The sequence below is a fragment of the Octodon degus genome, unplaced genomic scaffold (assembly GCF_000260255.1).
Source record: "Octodon degus isolate 3935 unplaced genomic scaffold, OctDeg1.0 scaffold00048, whole genome shotgun sequence".
In the NCBI taxonomy this organism is placed as follows: domain Eukaryota; kingdom Metazoa; phylum Chordata; class Mammalia; order Rodentia; family Octodontidae; genus Octodon; species Octodon degus.
Window position 1 is genome coordinate 10,116,957 of NW_004524624.1, and position 14,536 is coordinate 10,131,492.

At 43.6% G+C, this 14,536-nt stretch overlaps 1 protein-coding gene across 1 annotated transcript in view; it reads right to left on the reverse strand.

Annotated features, from left to right (window-relative positions):
• Positions 1–10,083: 10,083 nt before the first annotated feature.
• The window catches only part of Gabpb2 (GA binding protein transcription factor beta subunit 2), a 33,166-nt gene continuing 28,713 nt past the window's right edge, over positions 10,084–14,536 (reverse strand). Inside the window, exons 5-7 of the mRNA XM_012514990.2 lie at positions 13,571–13,756; positions 10,613–10,743; positions 10,084–10,463 (exon numbers count right to left, since the gene is read on the reverse strand). Of these exons, the coding sequence (XP_012370444.1) occupies positions 10,164–10,463; positions 10,613–10,743; positions 13,571–13,756 (617 nt within the window). The 3' untranslated portion in view covers positions 10,084–10,163. The remainder of the gene's footprint in view (positions 10,464–10,612; positions 10,744–13,570; positions 13,757–14,536) is intronic.

The following is a 14,536-nucleotide window of genomic DNA, read 5'->3' on the forward strand; positions in this document are numbered from 1 at the left end:
AGACCTACCGAGCAAAGACCGCTCACTTTCCTCCTCGTGGAATGCAACAAGTAGTGTGCTGCCAAACGATTCCTTTAATACAAATCTTCCCAAGGCCCTCTTAGTTCCTCATTCAGGGTCGACCGAGAAAGCAGAAATACATGAAAAAGTGGTGGAAAGAAGAAAAAACGCTGCGGAAGCATTCCTGGCAAGATTTTTTGACAACCCCGAGGGAGATGCAAAGGTCCACAAGGTGGATGTTCCAAAGGATCAGATGGGACAAAGAGCAGGACGAATTTCAAAAAGCCCTGCGGCAGGTCAGCACTATTTCCGGAAGCTACAGTTGCTGAAGAGGATGAGCAGGGCCGGCTGGACCGCCAGACTGGGGAGATTGATGAGCAAATAGTGGGGTAGAAAAGCTGCGGAACCGCCAGGATGAAATAAAAAATAGACTAAAAGAGGTTCTGACCATAAAGGAACTGCAGAAAAAGGAAGAGGAGAATGCTGACAGCGATGATGAGGGAGAACTGCAAGACTTACTGTCTCGGGATTGGAGGGCAAAAAGAGCTTTATTGTAAGGTTTTCAGGACCCAAACTTTTTAACAGCCTCTGTCCTGTAATAAGTGCTGTCTCAGTACATAGAGATACTCCAGGCCTAGGAATTTGGGGACCTGTGTTCTCTGTGATAAAACGTGCTAGTGAGCAATAGCACTTTGGAAAGTTGTTGTAATTTTTTTTTTTTTTTGCGGAACCGGGGATTGAACTCAGGCCCTTGTGCTTGCCAGGGAAGCGCTTATTCTCCTGAGCCATCTCCCTGGCTCCAGCCATCTCCCTGGCCCCAATGTGTAAAATATTTTTTTAAAATCAATTTTATTTTTTTATTATTTTTTAAATATTTATTTATTTTGTGTGTATGTAGCCAGCTCAGCCCACCAGGGGGCAGGGGCTGGCTGGCATGTGGTGCTGGGGGATTGAACCGCGGTCCCTGTGCTTTGCTGAGCTTAGCTTGTTCTAAGTAGGTGCTTTAGACCACTGAGCCATCTCACCAGCCCAAAACATTTTTGACAAAAAGTTGTATTTTGAAATTTTTGAAGTGTTAATATAACAGTGTCAACTTTTACACACACACACACACACACACACACACACATACACAAAGGAGTTTAATAACAGTCTAGACCTAAAAAAACAAAAGGAAGTGGTGGTGACTGAAAGAAGCTGTGAGTGAAGCAAGGGATAAGGCCAGGTGAGAGGAGCTTATGTGGGCACCCAGGAGGCCGGAGCTCGGCTTCAGCTCCTCCTCCCGGTTTGCTCCAGGGCTCCCTGTTGGTTGCATGCAGAGGGATGCCACAGTGCTGACACCCTCGATGAAGGTCGTGTAGGGTCAGCCTCCTCTACAGTGCAGAGGTGAAGAGGGAGGTGGGCAATCTGGAAGGAGAGACTGGAGACACTGCAGCCCTGGATGTTAAGACCTGCCATCCCCAGAAGTTATCTTTGCCTCTCCTGTTCAAGGGGCACTGCCAGCAACAAATGCCATGCACATTCAGATCCTGAATTCAATTTGGAGCAAAATTTACTTTGGGAAACTTGTAGCAATGGCTGCTTGGAGAAGTTCCTCTTCCTCACTTTCTGTGATGGTCAACTTTTCATCACTGTAACATGATTCCTAAGAATAGCGGCTTAGGCTGGGGAGACAGCTCAGTAGAATAAGTGCCTGCCTGGCAAGTGCTGGGTCCTGAGTTCAATCCCCAGTACCACACACACACACAGAATAGTGGCTTAGCAGAGGTTTCTTTCACAGACAGCTGGCTCCTCTGCTCTAAGCCTATGACACAGGCAGAACATGGTGGTGGAGGGGCCCGTGGGAGGAAAGCTGCTTCCCACATGTTGGCAGGAAGCAGAGTAGGGGAAAGAGCCAGCGAGAAAGCAGCCGGGGACTAGATAGTCTCCAAGGTCACACCCCATGGCCTACACCCTTCAACTAGGCCCCACCCCGTTGGCCCCGCTCAGCAGTGAACTCAGCATTGCAGCAGTGGGGTCAGTGCCTCTGACATCTGAGTCCCCTCCCTGGTTCCCTCCCTCCCTTTTTTTGTTTTCCACTCCTGGGGATCCAACCCACTGGTGCTGTACCACTGAGCTACAAACCTGGGTTTTTTCTTTTATTTATGTATCTGGTACAGTGTTGCTATAGTTTGGAATCATAGTGATCTGGCTGGATTACAGGCATGTACCACCATGCCTGGTTTTGGTGGCCAGCACAGCAAGGGGCCAGAGTGGCAGGGATCAAACCCAGGTCCCTACACTTGCCAGGCAGGCCCCTAGACCATTGAGCTATCTCCCATCCCAACCCTGGGGTTTTTTTTTGATAATGGGTCTTGCTATGTAGCCCAGGATGGCCTCAAAGTCACCCCAATCCTCCTCCCTTAGTCTCCTGAGTGTTGGGGTTACAGGCATGCACCACCACACCTAGCTCTCATCAGAACTTTAATTCAACAAGACTCAGTTCTGTCTCAGAACTCTTCAGGTGTCTGCTGTTTTTCCTTCAGCTCAACAAGGACTTCATACATACTATATACATGAGGTTCCTGCCAGAAGTACCCTGTAATTAATATGCATAGTTATTTGCAGACCATTTGTATTTACCAAAAAGCAATTTAAGGGGCTGAGGAGATGGCTCAGTAGAAGAAGTGCTTGCTTGGCAAGTGCAAGGGCCTGAGTTCAATCCCTGGTTCCACCAAAAAAAAAAAAAAAAAAAAGCAACTTAATAATGATATGTATTCAGTTTCCTAAATACTGACCTGAGGGGCTGGGGAGATGGCTCAGTGGAATAAGCGCTTGCCTGGCAAGGGCAGGGGCCAGAGTTCAATCCCCAGTTCTGCCACAAAAAAAAAAATACTGACGTAAGGGTTGGGTTGGAAATTGAACTCGCTGAGCACAGATGCTTACATGTCTTTGGCCTGGGTGTCAACTTTACTTTTTTTGGCGGGGAGGGAGGGCACTTACCGGAAATTGAACTCAGGACCTTACATTTACCAGACAGGCACTGCGCCACTGAGCTAAATCCCTGGTCTCAACCTTTTTAAAAATAATTATTTTATGAAAAAATTTTGTAACAAAGTAATGATAAATACAGCTATTGTTACACACCATGTATCATCTTCAAAGTAGATAAAGTAAAAGCACAGACAAGAGATTCTTTTGTATAAAGAAGAAACAAGAGTGATAGCACAAAACTTTCTTTTTAATGAACTGGTACGTAAGAGAAACGGGTGTTTAATTTTCCTTTTTTTGTGTGGTACCAGGGACTGAAATTGGGACCTTGCACTTGCCAGGCAGGTGCTTATGCCACTGAGCTATCTACTCAGCCCTAATTTCGCTTTTTAAATAATCTTTTGGCTTTTATTTTTTTGAGGCAGGGTCTTGCTCTGTAGCACAGGTTGGGTGTGAACTTGTGGGGCTCCCCCCTGCCCAGGTGTGCACACCACGCTCAGCTTCTCACTTCAATTCTAATTCAGCTTTCTCTACTTGTCAAGAATACCATGCTGAAAAGGACAGTTCGATAAGGGCAAGGGAGAGGACAGAAGATCCCAGGCCCCACTTTTGACCCAAGAGATGAAAAATGAATTCAGTGATACTCTGAAATGTAAGACTTCGACATTTTATTAAGAAACATCTTTATTTTAAATGATAGTACAAAATTGTATAGATAATATATATCTTTATAGATATATGTACATATAAATGCTCATTCACACACAAACTTGCTCATAAAAGTCAAACTGTACGCTCCATAAAAGAAGTCCATTTAAATTTTCCTAATTATACACTGTACATAAAGCTGTCAGGCAACCTGAAAAAACGGAAGACATGTGGAAAGAATCTACTCCTGCCCGGCTGGCCTTGGCGGGGAGCACAAGTGATCGGGTGGGGGGCACTGGAGCCAACTGCCAAGCACAGCGAGGGAGGGTATGACCTAGAATTCTCAGAAACAAACCACATCAGAATAAACAGAACGTCTGTGGGGAAGGAGGGGAGTGAAGAAAGATAAGGCCCAGCACTAGGAATGACCTTTTAATTAAGTTCCAGCGCTGGGGAAAGAACAACAGCGAGGCATCCCACAGGTCAGCGTGGGGGTGGGACCAGAGGAAGCCCGACCTGATAGGGAATCACAGCTTCCTGCTATTAGCAAGCCAAACTGCTACTGAGGCTCCCAATGTCACTCCTCCTCCAACCCCAAAGGGGGGGCAAGCAGCAGCAGTAGAGGCTGGAAGCTGTTTAATTCTAATTCATATATTTCTCACTCCTGATCTCTAAATAAACTGGCAAAGCAAACAGTGCTAACCCAGAAGGGGCAAATCTTCATGGACTGCAGCCAGGTCAGGGCCTATGGGCAGGGGCTCAACCGGAAAGCTGCTTTCCTCCTAGCCCAAAGCTGGGTCTGCACAAGGAGCAGAGAACAGAAAGCTGCTCTCTAAACAGGCCACAAACTCACGCCCACTCAGGAACTCCTGCAGGAAGAATTCACTACATGCCTCAGATCTTCCAGCTCTGCAGGTCCCTAATACCGTTAACAGAGAGGTACACAGCTTTCTCAAAGGAGTCTCTTCCTCAAAAATAATGCTGATTTCTAACCTGGGAAAGTAGATGATGCACCACTTTCTCCCCAGGCCCCATCTGGAGTTCTTTGTCCAGAGGCCTAAGAGTGATGGACGCTTCCACAGGCACTAGAGGCAGACTGCTTATCTCTGAGGCTGATGTGGCCCACATGATGTCCCATGCTCCCTGCTAAACAAACCCCTGTGAAGCCAGGTGCTGGCCCTCCCTGGGCACGCTGCCTGCTAACATACATCTCTCAGAGAGGAGGCAAAGTAATGCTCTTCCTTCAGCCCGTGCACTGAACACATACACTTGTGTGTACCACCATGCCCCGCAAAAACCTTTTTTATGTGTTTAACAAAATAAAAAATTTTCCAGGTTATACCAGATAAGTTAAAGCTAAACCTCAAAAAGTAGAAAAATTTAAAAAAAAATTTTTTTTTGAGGAACCAGGGATTGAACTCAGGCCCTTGCACTTGCCAGGGAAGTGCTTATTCTACTGAGCCATCTCCCCGGCCCCTCAAAATTTTACAAATATATTCTAACATACACCTAGAAAAGGGGTACAAAAATTACCCTGATCATAACAATACATAACTTTAGCTGAACAGACCTCTGGTAAAATCAGTTTTTACAATGATATAAAAAAAAAAAAACAAAACCCTCATTTGTTTGCCATAGACTTACTACTGAAAAGGCACAAACATTTAAATGGTGCAGGAGTAAGGCTGAGATGGCAAAGTAAAAAATAACTAAGTGTGCCATGTGACAGAAAAACAAAAACAAAACGTTTTTTAAGGCACTGAGTTCAAAACACAGAAAACTCTAAAGCCAAGTTCTCCCATGTTTCAATCATGGACTTCAACTCTGACATTACAATTAGGCAATCTCACCGAGGCAGTGATAGAAAGGGATGATGTGCTTAGACATTCATGGCTAACTTCCCTGAAGCTAGGAGTAAGAGCAGAAACTTGAAATTCTTTTTCTTGGGGAATAGCATAAGACCATAACGCAAGTGTAGATTCTAAAATTGCTAACATTAATACTGATATTGCTAGCTGGGCATGGTGGTGCACACCCGTAACCCTAGCACTTGGGAGACTGAGGCAGGATCACTGAGAGTTTGAGACCAGAGTGGGCTACAAAGTTAGGTCAAGGCCAGCCTGATCTGCATATTGAGGCCCTGTCTCAAAAAGACAAAAAACAAAAACCTGATATTGCTAATTGCTAATATAGCTTTATTTTAACATAAACAGCATAAGCTCCAAGTTTCTCCTTAAGCACCACACTTGTGTTATTTGATTTGTAATAACTCAGTCTCAACACTATACTGACCAACCCAGAAGATCTAAGCCACGTTTTCCCAATTTTCAATACTAATTCAGAAAGATATGTAAAATCATGAGTTGGTGCTGGAGTAATAGATTCAGTTTTTCTTTTTTCGTCTTTTTGAGACAGCGTTTCCCTGTGCAGTTTTGGCTGGGCTGGCCTCAAACTTGAAGCAATTCTCCTACCTCAGCCTCCTGAGTGCTGGGATTACAGGGTTGCATCACCACACCCAGCTTCAGTAATTCCATGTCAAAGCCCTGGACCTACCACGGCAATGCAAATGAAGCTCAAATCCTACTTCCTTTCTCTGGCATGCTATCAGGATGATTCCAAGTAAATAAAAATGAATGCCTTCTTCCTCCTCACCCTGTTTCTGTCATTTCCCTCCTTGCCTGAGCCTCTCCTCTGACAAAGTCCCCTCTCAGAGATTCAGTCTACTGTTAAGAATGATGTGGTCTGCATTAGAGATTTTAGGGAGAAGGGTGGGAAGATAATCTTCCCCAGAAAAGGTAATGCGAACTCATAAATAGTTTTCTCCAAATGGAATTCTGTATGCTTCAAAAAAAGTATTAGATGAACATTTCCCCACTTTGGGGGCTGAGGCAGGATGATTGCCACAAGTTCAAGGCCAGCCTCAATTCAAGGAGATCCTGTCTTTAAAAAAAAAAAAAAGTACACTTTTAAAATCCATAATCAGTAACTACTGCAGAAAGTGAGATGGCTGAGCCTAGACAGCTTCGGCCAAATAAACCTCCACCTCCTGGTTGGGGATTAAAGTCCGCATACACACCAGGAACACAAAGGACATCTAAAGGACACTTGGTCCCTCCCTCAACAGCTAAGCTTGGCTCTGAAATGCAACCCACAGTAGCTTACTGCCAGCACCTGGTTCCCAAAATGAGCCCAAAAAGAAAACACTGCAAACAGAAACAGAAACAGAAAACCCGACCGAAGGGACCCGTTTCATCCTGCCCTTACCTGGGCTCTTCTGCTGATGTCTCTGTCACTTGAACTGGGTACACAGACCCTGGAAAAAGCCCAAGGCAGCCAGGAGCCAAGATTACTTTCAAAACTTCTAACAACAAATTCTCTTCATAAATCTGATTTGGGGGATTACAGAATTTTGACCCCAAATGCTGTACTTCTGGAACACAGAAGCAAATTACTAATCACAGTTAAACAGAACCATGTTAACTGTCAAGTTTTTTTTCCCCAAAAATGCATGTTTTCTCTATGCTTGCTAATTGAGAAAACCATATTTTATTTTATTTTATTTTCAGAACCGGGGATTAAACTCAGGCCCTTGCGCTTGCCAGGGAAGCACTTATTCCACTGAGCCATCTCCCCGGCCCCCAAGAAAACCATATTTTAAAAAGTCATTCAAGTGTTTACTGGCCACATCTTCCTCTGGTTTCTCCTAATTTGCAACAAGCTGGTGAGTAAGTATGGACCGAGGAAGGCCAACCTCAAGGGTCGTGGCCTGTGCGAGGCAACCGCTCTGCCGCTGCTTTCCCTCCGCCCGCCCGACAGCCCTCTTCTTTGGAAAAAGCTTCATGCTGACATATGAAGAAAACCCATAACGAAACAAATCCTAAGTCTGGGTAGCAAGCAGCCCAGGGGTGGGCAAGGAGGCAGGCGGTCGGTCGTGTGCCCGACTCTTCCATCATTCCATCACCGCAGTGCTGGCGGTCGGTCGCTGTTCCTGTCAGCATGCACGGCACCGTAAGGCTCGGCATGAAGCTCTATGCGAGGCCCAAGCTTACAAAACAGCAACCTACTCTGTCTGAATCAAACAGAAATAAAACTGTCCCTCCTTTTGTCCCCTCTGCACTTAAGAGGGTAGAAGCTACACAGAAAAGCTGATGTCCTAAGTGACAAAAATTCAACAAGGTCTTACAAAATTAAAGAGCCTAAGCTTGATATTATATAAATGTTTGCAAGCAAGTAGTTCTGACAACAGACTCCTTCCTGAGTGCAATTCCACAAAAGCCAGCCAGTGCGAAGTCAGTATCTCGAGCCCTGTTTCATAACTCTTGCACTTCTTTTTGGCCACTTTCCAGTACACAGTTTGGGGATTTTTTTTTTTTTTTTTTTTTTTTAGACAGGGTTTTGCTATACAGTTCAGGCTGGCCTTGAGCTCACTTTGTAGCCCAGGTTGGTCTCGAACTGTCACCAATCCTCCTGCCTCAGCCTCTTGAGTACTGGGATTACAGGTGCACACCACCATGCCCAGCGAGGGGATTTGGGTTTGATATATACTTTTTCCACAAAAACCAGTGTTCTCATTTGTTCTCTTTTTGGAGACAGGATCTTGATATGTAATTCAGGCTGGCCTTGAATGAATTCTGTAGTCCCAGCTGGCCTCAAACTCTCATCCATCTCCTGCCTGAGACTCTTGAGTACTGGGATAACAGGTGTGTGCAATGTCTATCTAGGGTTTGTTTTTTGTTTTTTTTTTTTTTTGACTCTTTTATTTATTTGGTATAGGATTTTGCTACAAAACTCACAGTGATCAACCTGTCTCAGCCTCCCCAGCGCTGGGACTACAGGCATGCACCATGACATCTGGTTTCGGTGGCCAGCACCAGTGCACCCAGGGTTCCAGGGCACAGCATGTGGCACGGGGGATCAAACCTCGGTCGTTGCGCTTGCCAGGCAGATGCTTAGACCACTGAGCTGTCTCCCTGTCCCTCTATCTAGTTTTTTAAATATCAATTTCAGGGCCAGGGAGATGGCTCAATAGAGTAAGCGCTTCCCTGGCAAGTGCAAGGGCCTGAGTTCAATCCCTGGTTCCGCCAAAAAATAATAATAATAATAATACTAAAATAAAAATTCAATTTCAGATTTTTGGTTTTTTCTTGGACCCAGGACCTCATGCATGCTAAGTACCCACACTTACAATACCTGCTTTCCCACTGAGTTACAATCTTACCTTTTTTCTTCCTCTGGTACTAGGGATAGAACCTAGGGATGCTTACCACTGAGTTACATTCCCCAGCTCTCCTACTTTTGTCTTTTTGAGACAGGGTCTCACTGTGCAGCTCAGGCTGGCCTTGAGCTCACCTTTTAAACGGTCAGGTCTCCGACTCCCAATGGTCCTTCTGCCGCAGTCTCCTGAATGCTGATATTATGGGCATTCACCACCATGCTCAGCCATTCACCAGCCCTTTTCATTTTTTATTTTGAAATATAGTCTAATTTGCCTAGGCTGGCTGCTAATTTGCAGTCTTCCTGCCTCAGCCTCCCTAGTAGTTGTGATTACAGGTATGTACAACCATGCCCAGCTACTTTTGTTTTGTAAACTGGCATCAGAACTATAGATACATAATTGACACAAATTTGTAAGGGGATCATTAAATTTCTTTTCAGTAAAATTAATTCAGGATAGGTGAGAGTCTTACTCATTTGGAAGTCGAATATAGTAGTTCTTTTCCCCAAAGTCTGCTTCTAAGCTCTCTCCTAATTAGTTTCATAACTTTAAGGCAATTTTTCAGGTCACTTGATGGTACAATTATTAAAGATTCTTGGTATATATATATATTAGGAATGTTATCTCAAAAACTTTTAATAGTCAGTTATTTAAAAGTTAACCCACAATATCAACATTCTTTTATCTCTATGTTTAAAGCACTGATGTGAACTGAGAAATCTGGTCTTTACTTTGTTGGGGTTTTTTTTGTGGAACTGGGGATTGAACTCAGGCCCTCACGCTTGCCAGGGAAGCGCTTATTCCACTGAGCCACCCCACCGGCCCCTGGTCTTTATTTTTTTGGTCCCTTAGAAAGAGCATTCCTTGCATATGACTCTGAACTTTCAGTTGCACACAGATGGCCTTCCTGGGCCCAAACACTGTTCCCTGCTGTCGTTGTTTGGTGGCTTTGTTTCCCCCAGTGCTGAGGCTCACACCCAGGCCTTTCATGTAACAGGCAAGTGTCTGCCATTGAGTTTCACCTCCAGCCTACAGTTTTCTTATTAAGAACACTCAGTTTTTATACAGCATTTTCCCTCTGCATTATCTTCTCCTCTTTCTTTTGCAATAGTAAGGTTTAAACCTAGGGCCTTGCATAGGCTAGCCAAGCAATCTACAACTGAGCTACACCCCAGCCCTTTTAAATTTTTAAAAGATTTTTAAGACAGGGTCTCACTAAGTTGCCCAGGCTGGCCTTGAACTTTCACACACACACGCCACTGTGCCCATCTGTACTTTCTTCTGAAAAGAAGAATAAGATGAACACGATGCAAGTTGTGGATCTTGCTTGTTAAGACGAAACCGTTTCCATAGAGACTCCAGCATAAGGCTCTGTGGTACCTCCTGACCTAGTCACTTCTGTTTCTGTCTCTTCCTCCTCTCTTTCTGTGATTACTACAGCATCTATCTCAGCTATCTCTTCGACCATGGTAAAATCAACTCCATTGGGCTGCTGTTGGGCCATAGCCTCTAGCCTAAGGCGGTACTGTTCTGCTTCCTGCTCTTTCTTGAGGAGCTGGTGGCGGTATTCCTGAGCTCTTCGATTGGCCTCCTGGAGTTGCTGTTGTAGTAACTCTCTTTCACTGCCTTCCTGTAAAGTAAGCCATGTCATCACTGGTAAGAATTTCTGATCTCAGATTATCCAGAAAATTAAAAAAAAAAAAAAGATAAAGGCCCACTGCTTAAGGCTTTTGATGCTTGCCTTTTTCTTCCTTCCATCAGTGCTTCAAGTAACATTACCTTACTTTCCTCCACACTATTTGTTATCTCTTCCATCCTTGGTTTCTTTGTCACTGGCAATTTCTCTGCTTCTTCCTCTTCCTCCTCAATTATAGTCTCCTCTGCAACCTGACCAGCAGGTACAGTTAGAACTACAAACCAAAAGACTCTAGTTAGAGGTAGTGGATACATAGTGAAACAAAGAGGTTGTACTTGCTTTTAACTAGAAAACAAAGTAAAATATATTCTGATATACTGTTTTTTATATTCTTTGAATTTCAGAATCAAAGGTAAGGAATGCTCTGCAGAGAGAAACAAAGGATTAAAGAGGCACTTAGAAGGGCTCAGCAAGGAAGGGCATTGATTTGCAGGCTCAGGATCATGAAGATAAATCCAAGGCCTGGGGTTTTATGGAAAGGTATTTGACTCCAGGTCAACAGCTATAAACATTTAGTTTACTAATAATGCAAAAATAACCTGCCTAAAGAAGGTCAAAGCTCTAAAGGCACACCAGTGATATAGCTTCAAGGCAGAGCACATGCTCACTGTGCACAAGGCCCTGGTTCAATCATCAGTAACAAACACACAGAAAAGGAAGAAAACCAGAAGTCTTCATATAAGACTAAGAAACCTCTTAATGAACATGATTAGCCATTAACAATACCAAAATAGTTTTCTCTTCTCATAGAAGTGAGAAGGTCACCACACAACACAACACACATCATGTACCACACACCCATTGGAATGGCTAAATTTTTTTTTAAGTGATAATACTGCATACTGGTGAAGATGTAGAAAAAACTGCGTTATTCACAAATTGCTAAGTAGGAATGTAATATGCTACAGCCACCCTAGGAAATAGTTCAGTAGTTTAATTAATTATGTAATTTTCTTGTGCGTTACTGGGGATTGAACATAAGGGCCTTCACACCCAGCTGCATCCCCAATCCTTTTTTTTTGGTACCTGGGATCAAACTCAGGACCTTGTGCTTGCCAGGCAGGCACTTATGCCGCTGAGCTATCTCCCCAGCCTCCCAATCCTTTTTATTTTTTACTTTGAGATAGAGTCTCAGTAAATTGCTTAAGCTGAGTAAGCTGGGCTTGAATTTGCAATCCTGTTCCAAACTCCCAGAGCATTAGGATTATGGGCATGCAACACCATGCTTGGTTTACAGTTTAGGAGTTTCTTATAACACTAAACATGCACTTACCACATGGCCCAGCACTTACATACCTAGGCATATATCCCACAAAACCTGTACATGATTGCTCATAACAGCCTTATTCTCAGTTGAAAACTGAAAAGTATTTAAATGTCATCAATGGGTAAATTATTTAACAAACTGTACTATATACACTCATGGAATAGTATTCAGTAATAAAAAGGAATAAACTTTTCTTTCCTTTTCTCTTTTTATCTTTTTGAGACAGGATTTCACTATGCAGCTCAGGATGGCTTTGAACTCACTTTGCAGTCCAGGCTGGCCTTTAACTTACAGCAGTCCTCCAGCCTCAGCCTCCTGAGTACTGTAATTATAGTCATGTACCACCACATGCAGCTTTTTTGATTGCAACAGGGTCTTCCTAAGTATTCCATGCTGGCCTTGAACTCATCATGTAATACAAGTTGGCCTTGAGCGCTCAGTGATCCACCTGTGTCAGTCTCCCAAGTGTTAGGATCACCAGTGTGTACTACTGTGCCCAGCAAAAAAGAAAAAAAAAAAAAACAAAAAAAAACACAAAACTACTGATACAAAGAATAGTTTGATGATTTTTTTTTTCCAGAACCAGGGATTGAATTCAGGCCCTTATTCTACTGAGCTATCTCCCCAGCTCTACCTTGGATGAACTTTAAGGGTATTATGCTGAGTGAAAAAGCCACTCTCAAAGTTGGGCTGGGTGGTATATGCCTAGAAGCCCAGGACTACATAGTGAGTTCAAGGCCAGCCTGCACTGCATGGCGAGACCTTATCTCTTAAAGAAAAAGAAAAAGAAAAGCAATCTCAAAAGGTTACATATTGAGCTATGTAGCTTAGTAGTAGAGTGCTTGCCTAAGCATACCTGAGGTCTGGGTGCCACCCCAAAATCTCGTATGTGTGTGTGTATCTAATTTTTTTTTCCCCCTTTCTTTTTTAAACAGGGTCTCAACTATGTTTTTCAGACTGACTTTGAACGTTTACATAGAATCTCCTGCTTCAGCCTTTTGAATGCTGGGACTATAGGCATGTATGAACACTTCCAGCCTTTTTCTCAGTTTGTCCCCCCTTTTTTTTTTTAAGTTTTAATTTAATTAATTAATTAATTTATTTATTTATTTATTTGTGTGTGGCCAGCTCAGCCCACCAGAGGGTGGGGCTGGCTGGCATGTGGTACTGGGGGATTGAACCGCTTTGCTAAGCTTGTTCTAAGTAGGTGCTTTAGACCACTGAGCCATTTCACCAGCCCCTTTTTTTAATGTATTTAGTACAGGATTTACAGGGTCTAGGGTCTACAGGGTCTCACTATGTAGATCCCAACTCACAGTGATTCTCCTGTTTTCAGCCTCCCAAGAGTCATGCCACCACGCCCAGTCTCAATGGCCCTCTCAGCACATCCTGGGAGCAGGGCCAGGACAGCATGCTGGGGGAATGAACCCTGGCCACTGTACTGTGCCTAAGTAGGCTCTTCAGTCTGCTGAGCTATCTGGCTGGTCCAATTTGTCCCATCTTGCATACGGGATTCTCCAAGTCCCACTATTTGTTTTTTGTCTTTTTGAGACAGGGTCTCACTATGTAGTTCAGACCTTGAGTTCACTCTGTAGCCCAGGCTGGCCTTGAATGAACTCATAGCAATCCTCTTGCCTCAGCCTCCCAAGTGCTGGGATTACGGGCATGCGCCACCATGCCTGGCTCCTGCTATTTGTTTTAATGCCTCATTTTCAGAGGGGTGGACTGTCTAAAACATTTTCTAAGGAGCAACTGTCTGCCACAGATAACTCACCTTGTTGTCCATCTTGCATAGTTACTATAAATGGCTGGCCAAGGCCTCCAGGAGGGATGGCAGTTTGGATGTTACTCAGAGGGACTCCATCAGTCACTATGGTGATGACTCTCTGGCCTCCACTTCCCATCACTTGCTGGATCGATGAGTCAACAGAATTTCCCTCTATGATTTCCTCTGAATTGGCTAGACATAATGAAAGAAAATTTAATTTTTCAGCTCTTTAAAAAAATTGAAGTACAGCAATTTAATCCTCCTTGAAATAGATGCTATTCAAGGACAGGAAAAATTGAAAATAAAAAAAATATTCAACAGTTTACAAAAAGCTTTTGTGAACAATGCTAAGTCAAGGGAGAAAAGAAAACAGGGAATGTATTACAACGCTTTTCTAAAATGTCTTCACAGAGATGTTAATAGTTTTCAATGGGATTGGGTTCTATGTACAAGTACATTTTCAAAATTCTAGTTTAATATGCTTACATTTTGTTTTGTTTTGCAGGTAGTATCAGAAGTTTCAATAAGCTAATGAACATCGGGAGTCTCCTACACTGTACAGGATACTATCTTGAGTTCCACAATTATTTGATCTTAAAACCCCTGTCTTTTCTTTTGGTGGTACCAGATATTGAACCCAGGGGCTTTGGCACTAAGCTACATTCCTGTCATTTTTTTTATTTTGAGACAGAGTCTCACTAAGTCATTAGAATGTCCTGGCTGGGACTGAATTTATGACCTTCCCATCTCAGCCTCCCAGACTGCTAACATTATAGGTGCGATATTATATCACCATGCTGTCTTGGAATGTTTTTTAGGGAGTAGCTTAAGTGTGGCTTTCTGTTTGATTGTTGGAGACAGGGTCCCCCTGAACTCACTATGTAGCTGAGGCTGGCCTGAACTCATGGCAATCCTCCTGTCTCAGCTTCCCAAGTACTGGGATTATACCCAGCTTTAGGAAGTATCTTTTTT